At 42.7% G+C, this 27,457-nt stretch overlaps 2 protein-coding genes across 2 annotated transcripts in view; both read left to right on the forward strand.

Moving 5' to 3' along the window:
* LOC146676521 (protein NLRC3-like) overlaps positions 1-26,527 on the forward strand; it is a 107,517-nt gene extending 80,990 nt beyond the window's left edge. Inside the window, exon 6 of the mRNA XM_085402113.1 lies at positions 26,021-26,527. Coding sequence (XP_085258239.1) covers positions 26,021-26,033 — 13 coding nt within the window. The 3' untranslated portion in view covers positions 26,034-26,527. The remainder of the gene's footprint in view (positions 1-26,020) is intronic.
* Positions 7,008-22,852, forward strand: LOC146676523 (protein NLRC3-like). The gene is made up of 5 exons (XM_085402204.1): positions 7,008-8,821; positions 12,520-12,696; positions 15,889-16,062; positions 19,256-19,432; positions 22,625-22,852. Exons 1-5 carry the CDS (start codon positions 7,194-7,196, stop codon positions 22,818-22,820), a joined length of 2,352 nt encoding a protein of 783 aa, XP_085258330.1. The 5' UTR covers positions 7,008-7,193; the 3' UTR covers positions 22,821-22,852.
* Positions 26,528-27,457: the final 930 nt, after the last annotated feature.

Consider the following 27,457-nt stretch of genomic DNA (forward strand, 5'->3'; position numbering starts at 1 on the left):
CCCAGCCATTGTGCAAATGTCCTGTTTATAAGGTTGGAAACCTGCAGTCAGCTGAGACTGAAGGAGTCACCTGGATGAGTCATGAAACGTTTCTCCCACTGAAAACATCCAGATGAACAGAATCAACTTTTGGGGATTAAAACGTGTCTGAATTAATCAGTGGGTGCTGAGTGGGTCAGTCAGTGTGTCGCTGGGCTGATTTGTGTTTCCTCTGCAGGTGAAGGTAGAAAGTGTGTGTGAGCTGATGTGAATTGAGCAGCATGGATCAGTGTGAGGACAGAGAGGAGGGAGTCCCTCCCTCTAAAAGCACTCTGTGTGGGGAACATGAGAGCCAGACCAAAGCTCAGAGGTGAGATGACCATCTCTAACTGTCCATGACTCTTCTCCATGTCACAGCTCAGCACTCACATCACTGCTCCATCATTATTCACAGGAACCAGCCTGGACCTCCACCCAGCTCTGTGTCCTGTAAGAGTGACGCGTCTAAAGATGTCATCATTCATTTCAAAGTCTCTGCTGCAGAGAGGTGAGCTGTTAGGAACATGAACTCTCTGATTTAAATGATTTTGATGTTTCCTGGTTTCTAAAATGCATCTCTGTAGCAAAGCAGTGTCTCCAAGGACACACAGGCTCAGCTGTAACTGTCAGTTTATCTGGTTTAAGACACATTTGGACTCAATTGGCTGTTTTTAACTATGTATTTTAATCAGAGGTGTAAATCTAGACCTCACACATCTGGATCCTAAACTATGATAGAAACAGCTGCTAGCAGTGGGTAGTTTGACTTTGATACGCTGCTCTAGAAAGCAAACAAAGGTTTGTGCAGCTCCTCTTCAGAAAAGTGTTCAGAGAGCAGCTGCTGTATTAGACAAAGGCTCGTCGTGTGAGCCCAGATGTGTGTAACAGCTGGATGAAGGAGAACCATCACAGTCGCGTCTCCATCCCGCCTTTATTAATGAACTTCCTGTTGCTTGCAGATGACAGGAACACAAAGTGTTTGTGCCACGTGATGCTGCAGGATTTGTTAACATGTCCATGATGGTAACATCTCCTCGTCTAACTGCAAACACATGAGCGCTCCTAACGGCAGCTATCACAGCCACACAGGCAGACTGTGTCTCACTGTTGCATTCAGGGACATTTGTTTTCCTGTAAAAAGCTGAACTCTAATCTAAGAGGACTGTTACTGACAGGAAACAGCTGCATTATCTGCAGTCTGTGTGATCACAGCTGCTTCAATCACTTTATCAGAGAATTGATCATTGAATAAAACATGTTTGTGTCTGCAGAGGTCAGAGGTCACAGTCTGCAGGATCCAGCTGTCCGTCTGTGAGGAGTGACTGGTCCAAAGGTCAACCTCCACACTTCAGTGCTGAACCTGGACCAGTGAGGTCAGAGAACTGTGATGACTCCTTTACATGTTTGTGTTTTCCTGGATAAATATGACCAAAGATTCATTAAAAAGATAAAAATCTTAGACTTTGTCCTGTAGCGCTGTGTGGCAGGCAGGATTGGACCCAAACACAACAGGATGAAGTCAAAGAGGCAGCTTTATTTCAGCTGTGAACATGCAAACAGCAGAAATAAGGAAACATAACTGTAGGTTTGCAGTGAATGAAGCCTCAGCTCAACGCTCCACTTTGTCCCTCTTTTCCTTCTCCAAACAGCCACATCAGGAGTCTCTGATGGAGTTTTAAAATATTTAATTACAAATGTCCAAAGATGGGTTCAGGATACCTGAATCCACAGTTATTAAAGCTAAAATAGTTCACAGGGTTTGGACTTTGTTAGGTGACGAGAGAACATCAAAGTGTTTTTTATCTTCAAACAGTATTTTTATCACTTCAGTTGCTCTCACAGCCCTGTTTGTTATTTTAGTAAGTAAGTAAGTAAAGTTTATTTATTAAGCGCTTTTCATAGACAGGTAGTCACAAAGTGCTGCACACAGAGATTAAAATAAACAGTACGATAAATAGCAAAATGCACAATATACACAATATAGAGTTTAAATGTAAATTAAAAGTATAAAAATGTAAACAGCATTGGTCAACAGAAAGCTTGTTTAAACAGTAAAGTTTTTAACTGTTTTTTAAAGGATCCCACAGAGTCAACCAAACGTAGTTGTAGAGGTAGACTGTTCCACAGCCTTGGTGCCACAGACTGAAAGGCTCCGCCTCCTTTCGTCTTCAGACGTGTTCTGGGAGCAACCAACAAACTCTGAGTCTGTGAGCGGAGACAGCGAGCAGCAGTGTATTTAGTGAGAAGCTTGGATAAATAATCTGGGGCCATTTAGTGCTCTGTACGTTAAAACAATCATTTAAAACGAATTCTAAAATCTATTGGGAGCCAATGTAAAGAACATAAAATAGGAGTGATGTGAGCTCGCTGGGTAGAGCGAGTTAGTAGTCTGGCTGCTGCGTTTTGTACAGCTTGGAGGCGAGAAAGAGATGATTTATCCAAGCTGGTAAACAGGGAATTACAATAATCTAAACACGATGACACAAATCCATGGACAATTTTTTCCAGTTCAGCTAAGGAGACCATATGTCGCAGTTTAGAAATATTCCTTAAATGAAAGAAACAGGAACGAGACAGAGACTTTACATGTGAGTCAAGGCCCAAAGAAGAGTCAAATATTATTCCAAGATTTCGAATATTTGGCTCAGCAGAAGAACAGAAAGGGGCAACAACTTGACTGATTTTAGAATATAGATCAGGAGGAGCTATGATCATGGTCTCTGTCTTGTTCTAACAAGGTAATTGTTAGAAAGCCAATCAGAGATTTGAGTTAAAGCCTGGACTAGGGTGGACAGCCTATCCAGCTGATGAGGCTTAACCAGAGCTCTTATGTTTCACTCAGTGCTCCCACCAAACACCTTGGAGGACACATTAGTGTGATTTAGATTTCATTGGTGTAAACACCAGTCACACAAGCTAACCCATGGAGGCAGCAGCAGGCTTTGTGTTTGGTAAAGTCTGTTGGCTTAAACTAAGAGAGTTTAGTTTGTTAGCACAAAGAGCTGTCAGCTAAAGCCCCGAATGCACTTTGAATACAGACGAACTGAGAAAAACACTTTAAATACAGCAAACAGTCAAACTGACCACATGTTTTTCTGCTGATCATCCACAGCAGTACGTTTAGCATTCATGCTAGCAGCAGGCTATGACTGTTAGGGTTGCCAACCGTCCCTTAAAAAACGGAATCGTCCCGTATTTAGAAACAAAAGCACACGTCCCGTATTGAGCTAATAAGGGACGCACTTTGTCCCGTATTGAGCTAATAAGGGACGCACTTTGTCCCGTAATACAGTGAGAATCAAAAGTAGTCTATAAATGTTTATGGAATTAACGCTTTGTTTGAAAACATAATTCCCAGCCCCTCTCCTGCTTTGTGACTAATGAGCTGACAGCACACTTATGACAATTCAGATTACCGCTCATCTCATTGGTCGAGGAAAGGTCGCTTGCGGAGAAAATACCGGAAGACAACAGATGACCACAACAAGAAGCATGGCCAACAGGGAAACAAACGCCGACACTGCGGTGCAAGTCTCGGACGACAGTACACCTAAAGCTGGGCAGACACGGTGCGATTTTTTCAGTCGCGTTATTCAGCTCCTGCTCAAACTGCACGATTGACTCGCAGTTGGTAGGTCACGATGCAGGTCTCACACTATACCGCCCGATGCTCTGATGCGACCTGAGTGCTCACACTGTGCCTCCATAAAATGAAGGTTATAACAGAAAATCTGTCGCTCTCTCTGTCTTTCTCTCACACAGACACACCACCACCATCAACTTTGCTAAATTGCTAATGAAAAACATTGATCAGGCAGCTGTGATTGAGCAGCGATGTAAATCCAACTATGTTCACGGTTGTTGTGGTCGTGATAATTTTGTGATGCCACATTGAAAAGGCTCTGATGAGCTTTCCAAAGTTCTACAGTTGTGCCTCCATCGCTTGTGTCCAGATCACACGCTGCACAGCCGTGCTGCTCCATCTTTTTCACCAACGTTTACGTGTTTGCGCGTGAGCAGTGTGAACGGCTGTGGTGACACGCTCACGAGCGATTGATGATCGGGAGCTGGTCGTGAGGTGTTAATCGCTTCTCGTTACCCCACGTATACTACACGATGCACGATGAAGGCCAAAATTGGGCCGATCGCCAAATCGGTCGCATGACTCAAAAATCATCTCAAAATGGGCCAAAAATCGCACAGTGTGAGCCCAGCATCAGAGCAGCAATGTTTGTTCGCTCAGAGAAAGAAAAAAAGGCTGCAAAAGTACAGGGAGGAATGGGAAAAGGAAAACGCCTGGCTGGAAAAGTGCACGATAACACATATAAAGCGCACTGCACTGTGTGCCGGCGCACTTTTTCCATAGGCATGCTTCTAATGGTCGGGGAACCCTTAACCAATTTGTTGTCCACCAGGCCACGGCAGAAACAGATATGGTATGTAAACACTGGTTTGTTTTTTAAACCCTCTGGTTAAGGTTAATATGGGCACGTGCAGTGAATATCAGCGCTATGTGGCCAGAAGTGTGATAATATAATTTATTTTGTGTAATAAACAACTGCAAGGATAGATGATTACAACAAATTGATGACTAATACATAAAAGTAATACATAGATGAATAATGATGATGAGTTATGATGCGTAATCATGGGAACAAGCGGGTTTACAAACAGGAGCAGCTGATTAGCTTTAGAAAAGCTGAAATAATACCTCAGCTGAAGCCAATTGTACTAAATGCACTATATGTGCACTGTTACAAGAATATTTTTCGTTCTATTGCTTTCTATTAATTTATATAATTTTAAGTTAAGCAGGACAGAGTTCTTTTAAAGAAAGATTTACTTTTATTCTCAAAAGTTAAGCATGACAGGCTTCTGTTTAAGAAAGAGACCTGTTTTACTGTGTTAATGTTGTCATTTTGAGCTAAAAATAAATGGCTAAAGGATCATTTGTTTCCCATATGGTCATATCACAAAGAATAGAATATGCATCTGCTTAAATCAAATTCAAGTCAAATGGTTAAAAAATAATTTCACACACACAAAAAAGAGCTAAAAAATTCACCACACTGGGAAGGGTGAAGACAACTAGGTTGCCCGGCCCTGGCCACGAGGTGTCCCTTATTTATTTTTCAGGGAGTTGGCAACCCTAATGACTGTCCACTCAGCACCAACACAGGTAGGAGTGAGCAGTGATGAAGCAGGACTGTGGGCAAGTTTGAGCTACAATCCTATTGGCTTCTCAGTTTCTCCAAAGAAAAGGGGAAAAATTCTTGGTGTTGTGAAGATGTGAGTTGGTCTTGTTGTCGTGGGGCTGGAAGGATGCTGGCAGTGAGAGGCTTTTCATACAGTGTTCAGTAACAGAATGAGAAGAAAGCCACTGCACATGAAACAAGGTGCTCGTAGTGTTTACTGTGTTTGTGCCACAATGTCAGATCAGTTGTAGATTCACATGCAGACTTGTCCAGTGAAACCAGTGCAAGTACTGCAGTACAGAGCAAAGACTAAGCAAGCCAGGAGAGCTCTCCAACTTTCTGAAAGTATCAGGATATTTGAGTGATAAGAAAAAGTGGATCATGCAACAATGTCCCTCAGCACACAAAACAATCAAAGCAGAATAAATATAATGTTTTAGATCAAACACTTACAGGGACCTGAAGAGAGAGAACCAACAAAATGTCATGGCTAACAGAGGAACTCAAGCACAGACTGAGTTCTGACAAACAAAAAGGTGACAGTTTATTTACCAAAGGGGTGAACCACAGTGCTCTATATATGTACAGTGAGTTGGGGAGGGGGTCCAGGGCTCCAGGGAAAAGAGGGAAGGGAGTCCACACTCGCTCCTCTTCAGTCACTCTTGTCCTGCTCTCCACTCACACAGCCACACACAGGAATCACAGGTAAGCGTCTGTAACCAGGTCCGGGGAAATATTTACTCAAAGTATACACAAAGTTAACCCAACTGGTGAATTAAGAGAGAGATTTCTTAGCAAGGAGCTGAGATCATGAACACAGGAGGGTCAATGTCCCAGCAACAAACTGCCCCATGCCGCAGCGTTTAATGGTTACCGGTAAGCCCAGGTGAATCAGCAACAGGTGGTGTAATCATCATAGCTGTGTGGACCAAGAGCGAGAGGCCATTACAATCTCCACCCAGGCAGGCAAAACGCTAGCAGGAGAGAGCAAAACATAAAACCTGAAAAGCCATCATGAGCCAGCCAGAGAGACACAGAGTTTATACTAGAAGAGAAACCTGCTCATCTTCATCATGTTTGTTTAAACAGAGAAAATCAGAAGTCTCTGTGTGTCAGACCACGGCTCTACACGGACACTTCTAAGCTGCTTCAGAGTGAACTGACCCAGATAATCTGCACACAGCGGCTGTAAAACAGTGAAAGTCATAACTGTCTCTCTGATGGAAAGCTTTTATTGTGAAGTCAGGAAGTCTGCAGGAAGTGTTGAGTTTGTATTCATCACTCAGTGTTTAATGAGACAGGCAGACAGGAAGAGCAGCTCATTAGTGTTGATGAAATCAAAGGAACTGTGAGGAACTGCAGTTTGGTCACATCTGGATGTTTTTCACTGACAGTAAATGTTTTAGTGATAAAGAAATGTGTTCACAGAGAGAGGAAGAGGAGTGGTGTTTGTGATGAGGAGCAGCTGTCCTGCTGTGCTTTGTGTCAGGACGTCCTGAAGGATCCAGTCTCTACCAGCTGTGGACACTGGTTCTGCAGACAGTGCATCTCCTCATACTGGGACCAGTCTGCTTCATCAGGAGACTCCTCCTGTCCCCAGTGTGGAGAAAGATCCAGAAGCAGAGCTGGACTGCAGACAGCCAGTCAGAGCAGCTGTGTACAAAGTAAGACTGAACATCTGTCTGCTGATGGACTCATTTCTGAAAACTGGACTTCTTGTGTTGTTCAGACATTGAAGAGTTTTCTTTCTCTTTAGTCTCATTGTTTTTCTTTCTTTCAGCAGATGTTGGTCTGCAGGAGGTTTTAGATGAACATAAGATCAGTCTGAGGAGGAGATGTGAACGTGTGACTGAAGGAAGTGATGAAACAGGAAGTAGAACCCTCCTCAACACCATCTACACTGAGCTCTACATCACAGAGGGACAGAGTGAAGAGGTTCATACCCAACATGAGGTGAGGCAGCTGGAGACAGCTTCCAAGATGGACGCCCTCCATGACGCTCCAATCAGGTGCCAGGACATCTTTAAAGCCTTACCTGACCAACAGAGACCCGTCAGAGTGGTTCTGACCAACGGCGTGGCTGGTGTTGGAAAAACCTTCTCAGTGCAGAAGTTCACTCTGGACTGGGCAGAGGGCTTGGAGAACCAACATGTCAGTGTGGTGGTTCTGCTTTCATTCAGGGAGCTGAACCTGATCAGAGATGAGCAGTACAGTCTTCTGGAGCTGCTCCATGTTTTCCATCCAACATTACAGAAGGTCACAGCAGAGAAGCTGGCTGTCTCTCAGCTTTTGTTCATCTTTGACGGCCTGGATGAAAGCAGACTTTCATTGGATTTCACCAACAGGAAGCTGCTGTCTGATGTCACACAGAAGTCATCAGTCAGCCAGCTGCTGACAAACCTCATCCAGGGGAATCTGCTTCCCTCGGCTCTCGTCTGGATAACTTCCCGACCCGCAGCAGCCAATCAGATCCCTCCTACATGTGTTGACAGGCTAACAGAAGTACGAGGCTTCACTGACGCCCAGAAGGAGGAGTACTTCAGGAGGAGATTCAGTGATGAAGAGCTGTCCAGCAGAATCATCTCCCACATGAAGACATCCAGGAGCCTCCACATCATGTGTAGTATCCCAGTCTTCTGCTGGATCACTGCTACAGTTCTGGAGCACATGTTGACTACAGAGCAGAGAGGAGAACTGCCCAAGACCCTGACTGACATGTACTCACACTTCCTGCTGGTTCAGACAAAGAGGAAGAAGAACAAGTACCACGAGGGACATGAGACGAGTCCACAGGAGCTGACGGAGGCTGACAGGGAAGTTCTTCTGAAGCTGGGGAGGCTGGCGTTTGAACATCTGGAGAAAGGAAACATCATGTTCTACCAAGAAGACCTGGAGCAGTGTGGTCTGGATGTGACAGAGGCCTCGGTGTACTCCGGAGTTTGTACAGAGATCTTCAAAAGAGAGTGTGTGATCTTCCAGAAACCAGTCTACTGCTTTGTTCATCTGAGCATTCAGGAGTTTCTGGCTGCTGTCTACATGTTCCACTGTCACACCAACAGGAAGACAAAGGTGCTGAAGAACTTCCTTAAACCAAAATCTTTAATCAAGATGATTTCCAGTCTTTTTGATGACGATGATCTCCAATCACTTGATGTATTTCTGAGGAGAGCCATGGAGAAATCCCTCCAGAGTAAAAATGGCCACCTGGACCTATTTGTTCGCTTCCTTCATGGCCTCTGTCTGGAGTCCAACCAGAGACTCTTAGTAGGTCTGCTGGGTCAGACAGAGATCAGTCCAGGAACCATCCAGAGAGTCATCAACAACCTGAAGGAGATGAACAGTGATGGAATCTCTCCTGACAGAAGCATCAACATCTTCCACTGTCTGATGGAGATGAACCACCTCTCAGTACATCAGGAGATCCAAGAGTTCCTGAAGTCAGAGAACAGATCAAAGAAGGAACTCTCTGAGATCCAGTGCTCAGCTCTGGCCTTCATGCTGCAGATGTCAGAGGAGGTTCTGGATGAGTTGGACCTGCTGAAGTACAACACATCAGAGCGGGGACGACAGAGACTGATTCCAGCTGTGAGGAACTGCAGAAAGGCTGGGTGAGTCCAGATGTGATCATTAACATCATTGATCAGTGTAGGTTAGTAGTTTAATTTTGAAAATAAAATCAGATTGTAACCACAAAGTGTTTGTGTCCGTACGCTGCAACCTTCCACACCATTCCTTTATTGTACAGACTCAGCAGCAGCTCCATGGATCCCAAATCCAAGAGTGGAGAACAGATTTGAAGTGTGTCACATCCATGCAGTCACAGCTGTTTCCACCATGTTTCCACTGATATTAATCCTGTTCAATGACACGTTTCATATCAGTGAATATGTTCTTTAGGACGTCCACTGACATGTTTAAGTGTCCTGCTGGAAATCACTCAAATCATCCATGAAATCCATGAAAAATCCTTTTAGTGTTTCTAACTTCACCCTCTGTCCTCTCTCTCTCTCCATCCTCCTCACTGCTTCTTTCACTGATAATCACACAAACATCGTATTCAGCTACAAAATAACACAATAATATCATCTGATGATCATTATTATAAGAGCAGGATCCATATTTGATATCAGAGTAACACACTGCTTGGTTATGTGCAGTCATCATCAGTGACTGTGGGTCAAACAGAAGCTCTCTGATTGGTTGCTGACCTTGGTCACCTGTCCACTCTCACCTGTTTGTGTTTGCTCTCTCTTTGCTGTCTCCATCCTCTCTCTCCTTTCTCTCCCTCTCTGTCTTTGTACGTCACTCAGGTCCAATGGAAACAGGGACATTTACAAACGTTCTTGAATAATTTATAATACTTTGGAACAACAGTAAAACAGCCAAAAAAGTGTAAGACTGAAGCAGGTCCAACCTTATAACCAATACGGGCTCCACCCCAAACAATAACCAAATTCCCTAATATACTAAAATCACTCAGCAGTCCAACTGCTTTCCACGGTCCAACCGTATTAAATCCTTTAGCGGTCCAACCGCATTCAATCATTTTTAGCAGTCCAACTGCATTAAATCCTCAGTACTGTCATGAGATTCTCATCAAAATCAAAGCAGACATTCCCCAGTAATTTCAGTGAGTAGACTTTAATTTGTAATGTCCAATTTGGCACACTTTGGAAATAATTCAACAGGTAGTGCCTTACCTTTGGATAAGCAGCTTAGAACAACAATGAGAAAAAGAGAGCTGATTATTAGCTCATCAAAACACAAAACAAAATCACAATGAATTATCGGTTAATTTCATTTAAAATAATTCATTAAGTATTTATGTACAATTCAAATTAGTTAATTACATATTTTGTTGGTTTGTTTTCTATTTTAATTATTTTACTGACACATTTAATGAATTATTTAATGATGTATTTATTTAATTCACGTTGCTACTCCTGGCCCTGCATCGCTGTTCATAAATACATTTTATTTGTCAGCTTCACCCATCAAAGTCAGGGGGCGGGGTTAATGCTGATCAAGTCAACACCATTGCTTTGGTCTGGTGGGCGTTCTTTTAGTGGGCTTTTCTCAATACTAAGTAGGCCTACACACCAGGGTTTGGACATGTGTGGACCCAAACTATACTTTTACCCTTTTTTGTGTGTCACCAAATACACTTTAATATTTTCTAGACAAGAATGTAGTGGCATAATCTTTAACCTCTTTTGGCTCCAAACAGAAGTGACAGACTTGAGCAGGGTTCATTTAAAGGCTGACAGAAGTGGAGTGGTGACGGGGAGATGTTTGACAGGACAGTGTTTCAGCCTCCACAGGTTCATGTTGTGCTCCATCAGTCAGTGAAGATGAAGTCAGTGCTGATGAGGCTGTAGAGTGTGTGAGGGATGTGAATGAGGATGATGAAGATCTGATGATAGCAGATAAAAACAGGCTGCAGAGACTTTGAGCCATACAGGGCACACAGTGTGTGTACAGAACAGCTGAAATCATTATGGAGGCCTCACTGGGATATGGAAGCATCACAGTACAGCTTCAGTGAAGCATTAAAGTCTCTGATATGAGATGAGAAATGAAGCAGCCAGAGCTTTTTCATGAGTGGAAATCCACTGTGACTGTGAGCTGCTGCTACAGCCTCCAGATTAGCCAGCAGCTCATCCTGCTCAACATGGACCTGTGGTCAGAGTGTGTGCTGGATAATCCGGCCCAGGATGAGGCCAAACTGACATGGGATGAAATGTCTGTCACATAATTGAGCTTAGTGTAGTTTCATTTCTGCACAATTTAAAAACAACCAAAACTTTGTTCTGTCTTTTCTATGTTATACTGTAGACTTTCTTTGATACTGTGTCCAAAAGGAGCAGCTTTTACTTTGGAGGGGAGGCGTCTCTGTTTCCTCTTCAGGTTGGATGATGGAAGCAAATTAGTAGCTGTGTCCCAAAACGTCGGCTGCATCCTCCAGAGGCTGCATTTGAAGGCCGATTACGTCACAGCCAGGCGATGAAGGCTGTCCGTATTTGTCGACTCCTTCAAATGTGCCCGACAAATGCGTCCTTCATTTCCCCGAATTTGAAGGATTCGTCGGGTGTGTCCCAGAATTCATATCCCAGCCAAATTTCAGCTGCCAACAATGGCGGCTGCTACTAAGTTTTCAAATTACTCTTATTAATCTTTCTGGGTCACAAAATAAACTTTTAACATATTTTCAGGCGAGAAAGTAGCTGTGTAAACTTCAAATATCTGCTTGGTTTATCAAGACATCGCATATTTGCAAAAGTGTGCCGACGTTTTCGGAGACGTCTGTTCCCCACCCGCTCGCTAGCAAGCCGGGGGGTTCAATGGTCACTCCAGCCAGCGAGAGCAGCGGACGCCCGGCTTCATCGTTTTCAGACCCCGCTCTTTCGCTACTCAGGTTAAACACGATATATAAGTCACTCGGATAACTTAAAAATGTAATTGTTTGCCTTTTTTCTGTGTTTTATTTGTTCCGGAGTAAATCGGTTTGGCTGAGATCAAAGTTCCTCCGGGATTTTCACACAGCTGAATAAACGTTAAACAGGAAACTGATTAAACAGAAGTGTGAGACGGTCGAGAGTTTACGCCAGTGTCCTGTTATATTTTAGATAGCAAGGAGCAGACGGCCGAGTTTATTAAACTCCACAAAGACAGCGGTGACGCAAATCTGAAGGCTAGACCGTCCCATTTCACAGCCTCGCACTTCCAGCCTTTTCGGTCTTTGAAGGACCCGGCCCACGTAGACCGCGAATACCGGGTCCTCCGAAGGATGCAGCCGACGTTTTGGGACAAAGCTACTGTGTGATGTTCTTTCAGTGTTGCACTTTGTAGACGCTCCCTGAGCACTGGTCTCACAGCCAGCTGCACATAGAGACCAGTGTTGTTAGTCCAGGTCAGAAGATGACTTGTTGGAATGAAAATGAGCTTGTAGTTTGTCTGCTTTAATAATGTGACTGGAAAAAGGTGTTGGACTTCAAATATGTCCATTTCTTTCACACTTCACCTTTAAAAGTGAAGCCTTGTGGTTCCTGGAAGGAAAAACACGACTTTTTCAAGTCTTTGTCCTGTTTTTATGATAAATGTACGACTTTAATGTGAAACATTCAGAGTTTTTTCTCTTGTTGTGTTTGTTTGAAGCTGCTTCCTGTTGGCTTCAGCTGTTTGGAGTTTCCATTTTCTAAACTTCTACATTCTGAACCTTCTTCAGCTCTGAACAGATGATGAAACACTGAATGATTTCAAGCTCACACTTTGTCTAATAAACTTACATCTTTCATTCTTCATACAGATTGATGGACTGTGGTTTGTCAGAGATCAGCTGTGATTATCTGGCAGCAGCACTGAAGTCCAACCCCTCCCATTTGAGACAGCTGGACCTGAGCCTGAACAAGAAGCTGCAGGATTCAGGAGTGAAGCATCTGTGTGGTTTCCTGGAGAGTCCAGGATGTGGACTTGAAACTCTGGGGTCAGTCAGCATGTTTTAGTTGTGCTGAGATGAATATGATGTGAAAGTTGTGCTGACACTAAACTGCAGACATCAGGCTGATATTATACTGATCCACACTGAGGATCTTCATGGTAAAGTCTGTTTTCTTCTTCTCTGGTTTAGTCCATTGACTGCAGCAGAACAATGTTCACATTTCAAACAGTGAGACTCAACGTATGGCCCGCGGCCCACACGCGGCCTGCCCACCTTTCCTGATTCAGAGAGAGGGGACCCTGATTAACTGTGTAGTGTTCTTCCTCACAGTTCTAAGTATCAGACACAACAATGAATAATCCACAGCTGACTGTCTTTAGCAGGTCAAAGGTCACGGCACACAGCAGACAGTGGGAAATATTATAATTCTGATCATTTATCAGCACATATCCATATGTATAAAAACAAAGCTGACACTGTGAGACTTGATCAGAGGTGTGATCATCACAGCAGAGGCCTTTGTGTCAAAGTCACTGAGGATCAAACAGAAACACATGAAGCAGATTTTCCTGTTCTGGCTTTTTATAGCAGATAACCTTCAAAATATTCTGCAGTCCATCAAAAACTGAAGCAAACCATGAATCAACATGTGAACATGAGCTGATGCTGCTGAAGTGAAGCAAAGTTACAGAGGTTTGATTACAGACACAGCTGAGAGTTTGTAATCTGTCATCATTTTAAAAGGTTTACATTTCTTCAGTATATCCACATTTGCAGCTGGTACCTCAACCTCCACTTGTCCAACACAACTGCTGTCCACTGCCTCCATGACATTGTGATTTTGCTGTTGGTCTTCTGTCAGATCTTCATCAATCACTTCTGCACGGGGCACACCTTCAGACTCTGCAGCTGCATAACGAAAGCCTGTAAGATAAAATTAGACATAAGGTAAATGTACACCAATATTCCAATGACAGGTGTGTGATTCATCTGGAAGTTATGTGCGGATTAGTGTACAGTGATAGCAATTTAGTATGTTTTTAGAGGGGGGGGGGTTGTTTACCTCCGATGGGTGCTCTTTTTCGCTTCCGTTGCGTACGCCTTGAGTGCCGGTCCGAGTCTGATACAGGTATGTCGTCATGCCCCATGTGCAGTGTTGGTGCCCAGTCTGGATTTGTTACATCCATTTCATATGCTGGTTTGCCTGCAATAATGCCAAATCATAAGCTACTCAGTCGACATGATGTGGTTCTGCAGCATCACACATTAGCATGTTTTATCTCATTATCTATGACCTCAGCACGTTGAAAATAACACTAAAAGCCTTTCAAGAGTGATATGAATTAATTTAGAACTCACCGGAAAGAAAATGCCGTGAGCAAACCAACAAAAAGCTGGGGATTGCAGAGAACTCGATATCCGCTCGTCTCACCGCTGCAATCCAAGCCTGACGTCTTTGTTTAGTAATATCGGATACATGGGATCCCTCACGTTGCCTCCAGGATGGAAAACGATGAAAAGAGAGCCCGTTATCCAGCTTCTTGCCTTCACGATCGTGTGATCTAACGTTGCAACCGACAACACAACACGTACGATCCATAGCTGAAATGGTATCCTTTGGCTGGCCTACTGTCATGGCGGAAGGGGGCGTGGCCCATCTCCCGTGACATCACGCTCCAAAGCCCTATAGGTGGGAAAATGTACCATGTCGACCAATCAAAAATGATATGGAAACATGACATTTGGTTGTTTAGCAAAAGGGGGAAGTTTTAGGAGTGACCGGCAAGAGAGAGCGAGTGAGCGAAAGAGAGAGAGAGTTTTGATACGTGAGAGATTTGTGACGTTTACCGTGTTTGGTCTCAAGTTAGTTTGTTGTCTTGTGTATTTAGTGTGTAGCTGTTGTTTTGTTTTGTGTGTCAGTTCTACTAGTGATCGTCACAGTTGCTGCCTTAAAGCCAACAAAGGCAGATTGCAGTGTAAACGCTGAGTGACACACCTGCTGTCAGACCTGCAGGTTTATCCCTGTGCTGTTCTCATATGTGTTAGAGTGACACAAACTATTGTTTGACACCTGATTGTTCTGTAAATAGTTTGAAATGATTATATGAAAAACGTCTGAGCCTTGGCTGCATTTTTTGCTAAATAGTACCATATAACTTTGTTGTTTGCAAAACGTGTGCGTATTTTTAAAAGTGTACAATCTCTATTTGCATTTCAAGTTATGAAGATGATTCGTTAAACATGTGTGTGGTTTTTACAGTCAAAATATCACTTTCTACTTGTATTTTAAATTTTGTCTGAATTTAGATAAATTGTGCTGATACAGTTGGTCAAAATGAGAAAATAACAGATTGGCAAGATAAACTGTTTTTAAAGGTAAAATATAGAGGCCACATCAAAAGTAGTCAAGAAGGGTTAAAGGCTAAAAGCAAAGTTGTCACCAAGTACTGTTTATATTTGTGTGTATTGCTGCAGCTTTTTTGAGTATTAATTTGGTGCCTTTGTGTGAAATAATGGTATTGTGAGTGATCCATATAGTCACAAAGAATAGCCACTTGTTTCTGTGCTACCAAAGTTCCCCGGCTTTCATTCAAAATGTGTTTATCGTCAGCACCTGCACATTAAACTACTTAAACATTATAAATGTCTTCAAGCTCACACTGAGGCCTGTGGGGTACTATCAGCCACTGAGACAGTACACACATTTATATGTGTTTGTATATGAATATTTCATACTTTAAGACTGCCTGTTTATTTAAGGGAGATGAACAAAATACATTGGAATTGTACAAAATAATATCATGGATGATAAATTAAATAGATTTTAAGTAGATGCTTGTGCATTCTTAAAGTCTTATATGTTGAACTGAACTATGTGATCTGTTCAAAGCCTTAATCTTAATTTGAAGTGAAATGTGCATTTTGAGTTTATACACTATGTATATAAGGCGACCGTTTCCTTTTGCAGTATTTTTGTGTGGTGTACTTTTCTATGTCTTAACAAAAGGGGAACAAAGGTGTTTAAGTTCACCTAGGATGATGTGTTTTAATTTTCACATGGTCTTGCTTGAATTTGACCCTGACAAAGGCGTATGAACTCTGTCAGCTGTTTGGAGTTTCCATTTTCTAAACTTCTACATTCTGAACCTTCTTCAGCTCTGAACAGATGATGAAACACTGAATGATTTCAAGCTCACACTTTGTCTAATAAACTTACATCTTTCATTCTTTATACAGATTGGAGAGCTGTGGTTTGTCAGAGATCAGCTGTGATTATCTGGCAGCAGCACTGAAGTCCAACCCCTCCCATCTGAGAGAGCTGGACCTGAGCTGGAACGAGCTGCAGGATTCAGGAGTGAAGCATCTGTGTGGTTTCCTGGAGAGTCCAGGATGTGGACTTGAAACTCTGAGGTCAGTCAGCATGTTTTAGTTGTGCTGAGATGAATATGATGTGAAAGTTGTGCTGACACTAAACTGCAGACATCAGGCTGATATTATACTGATCCACACTGAGGATCTTCATGGTAAAGTCTGTTTTCTTCTTCTCTGGTTTAGTCCATTGACTGCAGCAGAACAATGTTCACATTTCAAACAGTGAGACTCAACGTATGGCCCGCGGCCCACACGCGGCCTGCCCACCTTTCCTGATTCAGAGAGAGGGGACCCTGATTAACTGTGTAGTGTTCTTCCTCACAGTTCTACGTATCAGACACAACAATGAATAATCCACAGCTGACTGTCTTTAGCAGGTCAAAGGTCACGGCACACAGCAGACAGTGGGAAATATTATAATTCTGATCATTTATCAGCACATATCCATATGTATAAAAACAAAGCTGACACTGTGAGACTTGATCAGAGGTGTGATCATCACAGCAGAGGCCTTTGTGTCAAAGTCACTGAGGATCAAACAGAAACACATGAAGCAGATTTTCCTGTTCTGGCTTTTTATAGCAGATAACCTTCAAAATATTCTGCAGTCCATCAAAAACTGAAGCAAACCATGAATCAACATGTGAACATGAGCTGATGCTGCTGAAGTGAAGCAAAGTTACAGAGGTTTGATTACAGACACAGCTGAGAGTTTGTAATCTGTCATCATTTTAAAAGGTTTACATTTCTTCAGTATATCCACATTTGCAGCTGGTACCTCAACCTCCACTTGTCCAACACAACTGCTGTCCACTGCCTCCATGACATTGTGATTTTGCTGTTGGTCTTCTGTCAGATCTTCATCAATCACTTCTGCACGGGGCACACCTTCAGACTCTGCAGCTGCATAACGAAAGCCTGTAAGATAAAATTAGACATAAGGTAAATGTACACCAATATTCCAATGACAGGTGTGTGATTCATCTGGAAGTTATGTGCGGATTAGTGTACAGTGATAGCAATTTAGTATGTTTTTAGAGGGGGGGGGGGTTGTTTACCTCCGATGGGTGCTCTTTTTCGCTTCCGTTGCGTACGCCTTGCGTGCCGGTCCGAGTCTGATACAGGTATGTCGTCATGCCCCATGTGCAGTGTTGGTGCCCAGTCTGGATTTGTTACATCCATTTCATATGCTGGTTTGCCTGCAATAATGCCAAATCATAAGCTACTCAGTCGACATGATGTGGTTCTGCAGCATCACACATTAGCATGTTTTATCTCATTATCTATGACCTCAGCACGTTGAAAATAACACTAAAAGCCTTTCAAGAGTGATATGAATTAATTTAGAACTCACCGGAAAGAAAATGCCGTGAGCAAACCAACAAAAAGCTGGGGATTGCAGAGAACTCGATATCCGCTCGTCTCACCGCTGCAATCCAAGCCTGACGTCTTTGTTTAGTAATATCGGATACATGGGATCCCTCACGTTGCCTCCAGGATGGAAAACGATGAAAAGAGAGCCCGTTATCCAGCTTCTTGCCTTCACGATCGTGTGATCTAACGTTGCAACCGACAACACAACACGTACGATCCATAGCTGAAATGGTATCCTTTGGCTGGCCTACTGTCATGGCGGAAGGGGGCGTGGCCCATCTCCCGTGACATCACGCTCCAAAGCCCTATAGGTGGGAAAATGTACCATGTCGACCAATCAAAAATGATATGGAAACATGACATTTGGTTGTTTAGCAAAAGGGGGAAGTTTTAGGAGTGACCGGCAAGAGAGAGCGAGTGAGCGAAAGAGAGAGAGAGTTTTGATACGTGAGAGATTTGTGACGTTTACCGTGTTTGGTCTCAAGTTAGTTTGTTGTCTTGTGTATTTAGTGTGTAGCTGTTGTTTTGTTTTGTGTGTCAGTTCTACTAGTGATCGTCACAGTTGCTGCCTTAAAGCCAACAAAGGCAGATTGCAGTGTAAACGCTGAGTGACACACCTGCTGTCAGACCTGCAGGTTTATCCCTGTGCTGTTCTCATATGTGTTAGAGTGACACAAACTATTGTTTGACACCTGATTGTTCTGTAAATAGTTTGAAATGATTATATGAAAAACGTCTGAGCCTTGGCTGCATTTTTTGCTAAATAGTACCATATAACTTTGTTGTTTGCAAAACGTGTGCGTATTTTTAAAAGTGTACAATCTCTATTTGCATTTCAAGTTATGAAGATGATTCGTTAAACATGTGTGTGGTTTTTACAGTCAAAATATCACTTTCTACTTGTATTTTAAATTTTGTCTGAATTTAGATAAATTGTGCTGATACAGTTGGTCAAAATGAGAAAATAACAGATTGGCAAGATAAACTGTTTTTAAAGGTAAAATATAGAGGCCACATCAAAAGTAGTCAAGAAGGGTTAAAGGCTAAAAGCAAAGTTGTCACCAAGTACTGTTTATATTTGTGTGTATTGCTGCAGCTTTTTTGAGTATTAATTTGGTGCCTTTGTGTGAAATAATGGTATTGTGAGTGATCCATATAGTCACAAAGAATAGCCACTTGTTTCTGTGCTACCAAAGTTCCCCGGCTTTCATTCAAAATGTGTTTATCGTCAGCACCTGCACATTAAACTACTTAAACATTATAAATGTCTTCAAGCTCACACTGAGGCCTGTGGGGTACTATCAGCCACTGAGACAGTACACACATTTATATGTGTTTGTATATGAATATTTCATACTTTAAGACTGCCTGTTTATTTAAGGGAGATGAACAAAATACATTGGAATTGTACAAAATAATATCATGGATGATAAATTAAATAGATTTTAAGTAGATGCTTGTGCATTCTTAAAGTCTTATATGTTGAACTGAACTATGTGATCTGTTCAAAGCCTTAATCTTAATTTGAAGTGAAATGTGCATTTTGAGTTTATACACTATGTATATAAGGCGACCGTTTCCTTTTGCAGTATTTTTGTGTGGTGTACTTTTCTATGTCTTAACAAAAGGGGAACAAAGGTGTTTAAGTTCACCTAGGATGATGTGTTTTAATTTTCACATGGTCTTGCTTGAATTTGACCCTGACAAAGGCGTATGAACTCTGTCAGCTGTTTGGAGTTTCCATTTTCTAAACTTCTACATTCTGAACCTTCTTCAGCTCTGAACAGATGATGAAACACTGAATGATTTCAAGCTCACACTTTGTCTAATAAACTTACATCTTTCATTCTTTATACAGATTGAGTCGCTGTGGTTTGTCAGAGATCAGCTGTGATTATCTGGCAGCAGCACTGAAGTCCAACCCCTCCCATCTGAGAGAGCTGGACCTGAGCAGGAACAACAAGCTGCAGGATTCAGGAGTGAAGCATCTGTGTGGTTTCCTGGAGAGTCCAGGATGTGGACTTGAAACTCTGGGGTCAGTCAGCATGTTTTAGTTGTGCTGAGATGAATATGATGTGAAAGTTGTGCTGACACTAAACTGCAGACATCAGGCTGATATTATACTGATCCACACTGAGGATCTTCATGGTAAAGTCTGTTTTCTTCTTCTCTGGTTTAGTCCATTGACTGCAGCAGAACAATGTTCACATTTCAAACAGTGAGACTCAACGTATGGCCCGTGGCCCACACGCGGCCTGCCCACCTTCCCTGATTCAGAGAGAGGGGACCCTGATTAACTGTGTAGTGTTCTTCCTCACAGTTCTAAGTATCAGACACAACAATGAATAATCCACAGCTGACTGTCTTTAGCAGGTCAAAGGTCACGGCACACAGCAGGCAGTGGGAAATATTATAACTCTGATCATTTATCAGCACATATCCATATGTATAAAAACAAAGCTGACACTGTGAGACTTGATCAGAGGTGTGATCATCACAGCAGAGGCCTTTGTGTCAAAGTCACTGAGGATCAAACAGAAACACATGAAGCAGATTTTCCTGTTCTGGCTTTTTATAGCAGATAACCTTCAAAATATTCTGCAGTCCATCAAAAACTGAAGCAAACCATGAATCAACATGTGAACATGAGCTGATGCTGCTGAAGTGAAGCAAAGTTACAGAGGTTTGATTACAGACACAGCTGAGAGTTTGTAATCTGTCATCATTTTAAAAGGTTTACATTTCTTCAGTATATCCACATTTGCAGCTGGTACCTCAACCTCCACTTGTCCAACACAACTGCTGTCCACTGCCTCCATGACATTGTGATTTTGCTGTTGGTCTTCTGTCAGATCTTCATCAATCACTTCTGCACGGGGCACACCTTCAGACTCTGCAGCTGCATAACGAAAGCCTGTAAGATAAAATTAGACATAAGGTAAATGTACACCAATATTCCAATGACAGGTGTGTGATTCATCTGGAAGTTATGTGCGGATTAGTGTACAGTGATAGCAATTTAGTATGTTTTTAGAGGGGGGGGGGTTGTTTACCTCCGATGGGTGCTCTTTTTCGCTTCCGTTGCGTACGCCTTGAGTGCCGGTCCGAGTCTGATACAGGTATGTCGTCATGCCCCATGTGCAGTGTTGGTGCCCAGTCTGGATTTGTTACATCCATTTCATATGCTGGTTTGCCTGCAATAATGCCAAATCATAAGCTACTCAGTCGACATGATGTGGTTCTGCAGCATCACACATTAGCATGTTTTATCTCATTATCTATGACCTCAGCACGTTGAAAATAACACTAAAAGCCTTTCAAGAGTGATATGAATTAATTTAGAACTCACCGGAAAGAAAATGCCGTGAGCAAACCAACAAAAAGCTGGGGATTGCAGAGAACTCGATATCCGCTCGTCTCACCGCTGCAATCCAAGCCTGACGTCTTTGTTTAGTAATATCGGATACATGGGATCCCTCACGTTGCCTCCAGGATGGAAAACGATGAAAAGAGAGCCCGTTATCCAGCTTCTTGCCTTCACGATCGTGTGATCTAACGTTGCAACCGACAACACAACACGTACGATCCATAGCTGAAATGGTATCCTTTGGCTGGCCTACTGTCATGGCGGAAGGGGGCATGGCCCATCTCCCGTGACATCACGCTCCAAAGCCCTATAGGTGGGAAAATGTACCATGTCGACCAATCAAAAATGATATGGAAACATGACATTTGGTTGTTTAGCAAAAGGGGGAAGTTTTAGGAGTGACCGGCAAGAGAGAGCGAGTGAGCGAAAGAGAGAGAGAGTTTTGATACGTGAGAGATTTGTGACGTTTACCGTGTTTGGTCTCAAGTTAGTTTGTTGTCTTGTGTATTTAGTGTGTAGCTGTTGTTTTGTTTTGTGTGTCAGTTCTACTAGTGATCGTCACAGTTGCTGCCTTAAAGCCAACAAAGGCAGATTGCAGTGTAAACGCTGAGTGACACACCTGCTGTCAGACCTGCAGGTTTATCCCTGTGCTGTTCTCATATGTGTTAGAGTGACACAAACTATTGTTTGACACCTGATTGTTCTGTAAATAGTTTGAAATGATTATATGAAAAACGTCTGAGCCTTGGCTGCATTTTTTGCTAAATAGTACCATATAACTTTGTTGTTTGCAAAACGTGTGCGTATTTTTAAAAATGTACAATCTCTATTTGCATTTCAAGTTATGAAGATGATTCGTTAAACATGTGTGTGGTTTTTACAGTCAAAATATCACTTTCTACTTGTATTTTAAATTTTGTCTGAATTTAGATAAATTGTGCTGATACAGTTGGTCAAAATGAGAAAATAACAGATTGGCAAGATGAACTGTTTTTAAAGGTAAAATATAGAGGCCACATCAAAAGTAGTCAAGAAGGGTTAAAGGCTAAAAGCAAAGTTGTCACCAAGTACTGTTTATATTTGTGTGTATTGCTGCAGCTTTTTTGAGTATTAATTTGGTGCCTTTGTGTGAAATAATGGTATTGTGAGTGATCCATATAGTCACAAAGAATAGCCACTTGTTTCTGTGCTACCAAAGTTCCCCGGCTTTCATTCAAAATGTGTTTATCGTCAGCACCTGCACATTAAACTACTTAAACATTATAAATGTCTTCAAGCTCACACTGAGGCCTGTGGGGTACTATCAGCCACTGAGACAGTACACACATTTATATGTGTTTGTATATGAATATTTCATACTTTAAGACTGCCTGTTTATTTAAGGGAGATGAACAAAATACATTGGAATTGTACAAAATAATATCATGGATGATAAATTAAATAGATTTTAAGTAGATGCTTGTGCATTCTTAAAGTCTTATATGTTGAACTGAACTATGTGATCTGTTCAAAGCCTTAATCTTAATTTGAAGTGAAATGTGCATTTTGAGTTTATACACTATGTATATAAGGCGACCGTTTCCTTTTGCAGTATTTTTGTGTGGTGTACTTTTCTATGTCTTAACAAAAGGGGAACAAAGGTGTTTAAGTTCACCTAGGATGATGTGTTTTAATTTTCACATGGTCTTGCTTGAATTTGACCCTGACAAAGGCGTATGAACTCTGTCAGCTGTTTGGAGTTTCCATTTTCTAAACTTCTACATTCTGAACCTTCTTCAGCTCTGAACAGATGATGAAACACTGAATGATTTCAAGCTCACACTTTGTCTAATAAACTTACATCTTTCATTCTTTATACAGATTGAGGGGCTGTGGTTTGTCAGAGATCAGCTGTGATTATCTGGCAGCAGCACTGAAGTCCAACCCCTCCCATCTGAGAGAGCTGGAGCTGAGCTCCAACAACAAGCTGCAGGATTCAGGAGTGAAGCATCTGTGTGGTTTCCTGGAGAGTCCAGGATGTGGACTTGAAACTCTGAGGTCAGTCAGCATGTTTTAGTTGTGCTGAGATGAATATGATGTGAAAGTTGTGCTGACACTAAACTGCAGACATCAGGCTGATATTATACTGATCCACACTGAGGATCTTCATGGTAAAGTCTGTTTTCTTCTTCTCTGGTTTAGTCCATTGACTGCAGCAGAACAATGTTCACATTTCAAACCTTCAAAGAAGAAGAAAAATCCTCCACTGGATAATTCACTGTGAAACTCTCCAACTCTTCATTCCACCTTAAAGTCTGTCTGACACTGAAATCCAAAGCAAAATGTGCGTTTGCTTTACAGACAGCAGTCCAACACAAACATACACACATCATCCAAAACACAGTCCAACATCCAAATCTCCTCCACTGCCAGCATGAATGATGGGAAAGAGAAGGAGGAACACTCTGACATTCAGGGTTAGAATGAGTTTCATGAAGCAGACTGTGAAGATCAAAGCTGCATTAGAAAGCTTACATGAATGAATGAGTGGACAGAAGTGGACAGAGATCATCTGAAGCACTTCAAAGGCTTTAAATCAGCACATTTCTCTTTATTCTTTATCAACTTTGTTAGTTTCTCTCAGTTTTCTGTGGAATGAAGCTAACAGCAGGCTAATAAGATGCTGACCAATAGGTTTCTATTAAAGGTTGTAATTTGTATATGAAAAAGTGCTTTGGCTCAGCAGGGATCAGCTTACAGGTAGAATACAGCTGCTGGATGGGATTAGCATGTCATAGCTATCTACCAAACTGCTAACTGGGGGATTTCAGGCCATCTATGGATCATTTTTGCTAACTGTTTATTCAGCTTAGGCTCACAGGGCTGCAGCCTGTGCCCTAGCTGTCATAGGGCAAGAGGCGTGGTCCACCTGCACAGGTGAGCAGTCCATCACAGGGCCAACAGAGAGAGACAGAGAAGCACTCTCTCACATCCACACCTACAGCCAATTTAGAAGCACCAATGAACCTAAGCAGCATTTCATTGGACTGTGGGAGAACATCCAACCTCCACAGAAAGGCCAACAAGCTTCAACCTACAACCTTCTTGCTTTAAGGCACTAGTGCGAACCACTTTTCCCCATTTCAGCCCAAATCCTGCATCTTCCTGTTTCTGACTCCAGGCCAGCTCCACTAACACTTTCTCATCAGACACTGCCACCTAGTGGAGGAAGTCTTAGTTCCATTTGAAGCTTCAGATTACAGTTAGTTCCTTTACAAAGAGGTGGAGGTGGTGGGGCCACAGCACCATCATCACTGAGTGCCATAGGACACTTAACCTTTGTTTCCATATGCTGGGAACTTCCTGTTGTTCCAAGGAGGACTGGAAAATGTGTGAAAATCTCCCAGTCAGTTCCTCACAGCACACTTCAATCATTTCCCTCCCACAGCATCAGGACCAGGGCTTTTTCTCTCTTTGGTCCCAGTAAGAGATTTCCACACAAACACCTCATCAGTGGGACTCTCAGAGCTACCAGCCCTTTGCTACAATCACAAAGCTCTTCATTGAAATCAATGATATCAAAGCTGGAATCAAATGAGTCCAAGTCTTCTGCTGATTCAGCATCACATTCATCTTTGCTCCTTGTTCTGCATCCCCACCATGGACTTCATTCCTTTCCAAGCCAGCCTTGAGTGTCCTTTATTCAGCTCATCCTCTGCTTTACTTTTACACCTGATTTTAGCTGCTTTATCTCTCTTTCAACAAGTTTCTGTGCCTCAATCTTTTTCTTCTCTCCCTCATAACAAGACAGCTTCTTCTGCCTGAGAACATGTTGGAGTGATTTACTAATCCAGGGCTGCTTATTGGGGAAAATACTTCCTGTTTCCAAAGTAATCCCCATTTTTCCCAGAAAGAAATGCAAGTAGAAATCGATGATCTAAGTGAGAACATGAGCCTTTAAAAAGTCCCAGTGGGAGCAGTCAAAGCAGTCCCTCAGTCCCAGTATAGAGTCTTTGGTCCAGACTGGAACAAGTGTGTGCCCAGTTTGAGCTCTCTTCAGTCCTGTGACCTGACAGACCCAGAGGGGCCATCACATCACATTTAGAAGCTCCCCTAATGGAGCCACAACACATGTCCAACACTTAGTCTGTCTTGTTGGACCAACTGGAAGAAATGATTCAAGGACTTAGTCACAGAACAGAGTTTCAAATCTCCAAAATCCAACTGGCTGCATCAGGACATATAGTCTGAAACGCTGCACAGTTTCCTGTTTGAAGCTGCTTCCTGTTGGCTTCAGCTGTTTGGAGTTTCCATTTTCTAAACTTCTACATTCTGAACCTTCTTCAGCTCTGAACAGATGATGAAACACTGAATGATTTCAAGCTCACACTTTGTCTAATAAACTTACATCTTTCATTCTTTATACAGATTGATGGGCTGTGGTTTGTCAGAGATCAGCTGTGATTATCTGGCAGCAGCACTGAAGTCCAACCCCTCCCATCTGAGAGAGCTGATCCTGTGGGAAAACAACCTGAAGGATCCAGATGTGAAGCAGCTGTCTGATCTTCAGCAGAGTCCAGACTACAGACTGGAGACTCTGCTGTAAGTAGAGTGATGGAGTGAGTGGGTGGTGCTGTCAGCAGTATTGTACTAAACACAGTCAGTATGAAACAAAGATCCAGTGTTTCCTGTAAAGCTGCAGCTTCTCAGTGAAGCTGTGAGAGGAGAACGGTGACAGGCTTCAGGATTGGACACAAACACTTCCTGTTTCTGACCTTTATGGTCACCATAGTAACGGCTGACACGCTCAGATCAAACACTGTCAACAGCCAATCAGCTCTCTGAACAAAGCAGCACGCAGACCAATGACTGCATTCATTTCCAAGTTTAAAGCAGTGAAGAACACAGTCTGTAGGTGAGGAAGAATTTAGTGAGAGCAGATGTTTGGATGGAATTCCTCCAGTTAACAGCTGGAACCGTCCATCTGGATTGTTGGGCTTGTTGTTGGGGTTCCTACAGAGCTCAGAGTGGACACACCAAGGTTCTTCTAATGAATGAAAGTCCAAACTCAAACTAGGAGGGAAAAACATTTTCATCAACTTCAATAAAAATCCAAAGATTAGAAAAAGTGAAGCAACAATGAGTCCTAGTACAGTCCCAGCACTGAAGTCCCTGCTGCTCTTTATACTGGATGTGCTGCATCACTGACTGACAGCTGATGAAGAGTCTCTGGAAACACTCGTTTATCTCCTCTGCTCTTCCTTCTTCTCTCTGCAGGTGGTGGATATGATGGTAAACAGGACGGTGTGTGTGCTGAGAGAGGAGGAGCTGTGTCCTGATGATCCAGAGAGGTTGAAGCAGCAGCAGCTTGTGTGTAGAGACGCTCTGACTGGGCCATGTTACTGGGAGGTGGAGAGGAGAGCTTCATCCAGCAGTGACTGACAGAGGAATGAGAAGAAGTGCAGATGACTGTCAGTGCTGCAGAGTGAACTGCTCTGAGAACAGCTCCACTGTCAGACACAATGTAGAGTCCAGCATCATCCCTGTGTGTCCCTCTGGATCTGACAGAGGATCATCAGTGTATCTGGACTGCTCTGCTGCTGCTCTGTCCTTCTACAGTCTCTGCACAGTCTCTGTCTGACTCTGGCTTCAGACCCTCCTGGATCAAACTCACCTGGAAAGACTTTCAAACATCACTCAATAGATTTGAATACAGAATATATTTGATATATACTGTAGATGTACTGTAGAGTTGCAGTTTGTCACTTGTAAATACAGTCTGTGAGCAGCTGTGAGCTGAAAGATCTTTCTAGAAACACGAAATGTTTTCACTCTTCTGTTGCTTTTTCATATATTTCCACAACATTAATATTGATCCCACCTGTCTCACCTGTTTCATGCTTTTATACATAATAACAGGACACGTGTGATCTGAGCGCTGCTGTGGTTGCTGTGCTGCACGTCTTCATTTAGATAACAGAGACATCTAGTGGTTCAGAGGGAGAACTGCAGGAGGTGGAGCTGTGTTTTAGCATGGAAAACTTTTTATCTTTTAGGCGCAGATACAAATATGACAAGTATCAGTGTGAGATACAAAAGGTCACATCAGTTAGCAGAGGGAACAGTGATCACACAGCAATGTAAGAATAGAAACATAACAGTGAATCTGGACATGTATACAGATGGAAGCAAACAAACAGGATGTAACACTACATTAAAGCCACAAATGTGAAGAAAACAAACACAAAGGAAAATATATTTGATCTCAGGAATCCAAATCAGATGCTTTAGAGCAGGGGTCGGCAACCCTGGGCACGCGTGTCACAGCTGCCACGTGAAGGGTTAACTGATGGCACGACCATAGCTGGACTGGCCATCGGGCATACTGATGGTGATTTTTCATTTTTATGGGCTGATGATGTTTTTTTGTTTTTTTTGTAACGGTATAAACAATGAAAGATGGCGGATTGTCCGGATGCTGGTCGATGTGTAGAAATAACTCAGTTGTTTGGTGGTGGCTATGGCGGAGCTTCCACAGAGGCAGCAGGTGGATGAGGGAAAGGGGAGGCAGGAGGAGCAGAGACCCGAGGCGGCTGCCGGTCCGAGTGTCAGGTGAACTGAACTTCAGGTAAGAAGTTATGACCTGCAGTCTGTCTGGGTCAGATATAAACCAAGTTTAGGTGCAGTTTATTTTCCTTGTGCTGACTTTTTACA

This window comes from Rhamphochromis longiceps, linkage group LG3 (genome assembly GCF_057381845.1).
Source record: "Rhamphochromis longiceps isolate RC_006_pf linkage group LG3, R_longiceps_female_GT1.1, whole genome shotgun sequence".
NCBI classification, from domain to species: Eukaryota; Metazoa; Chordata; class Actinopteri; order Cichliformes; family Cichlidae; genus Rhamphochromis; species Rhamphochromis longiceps.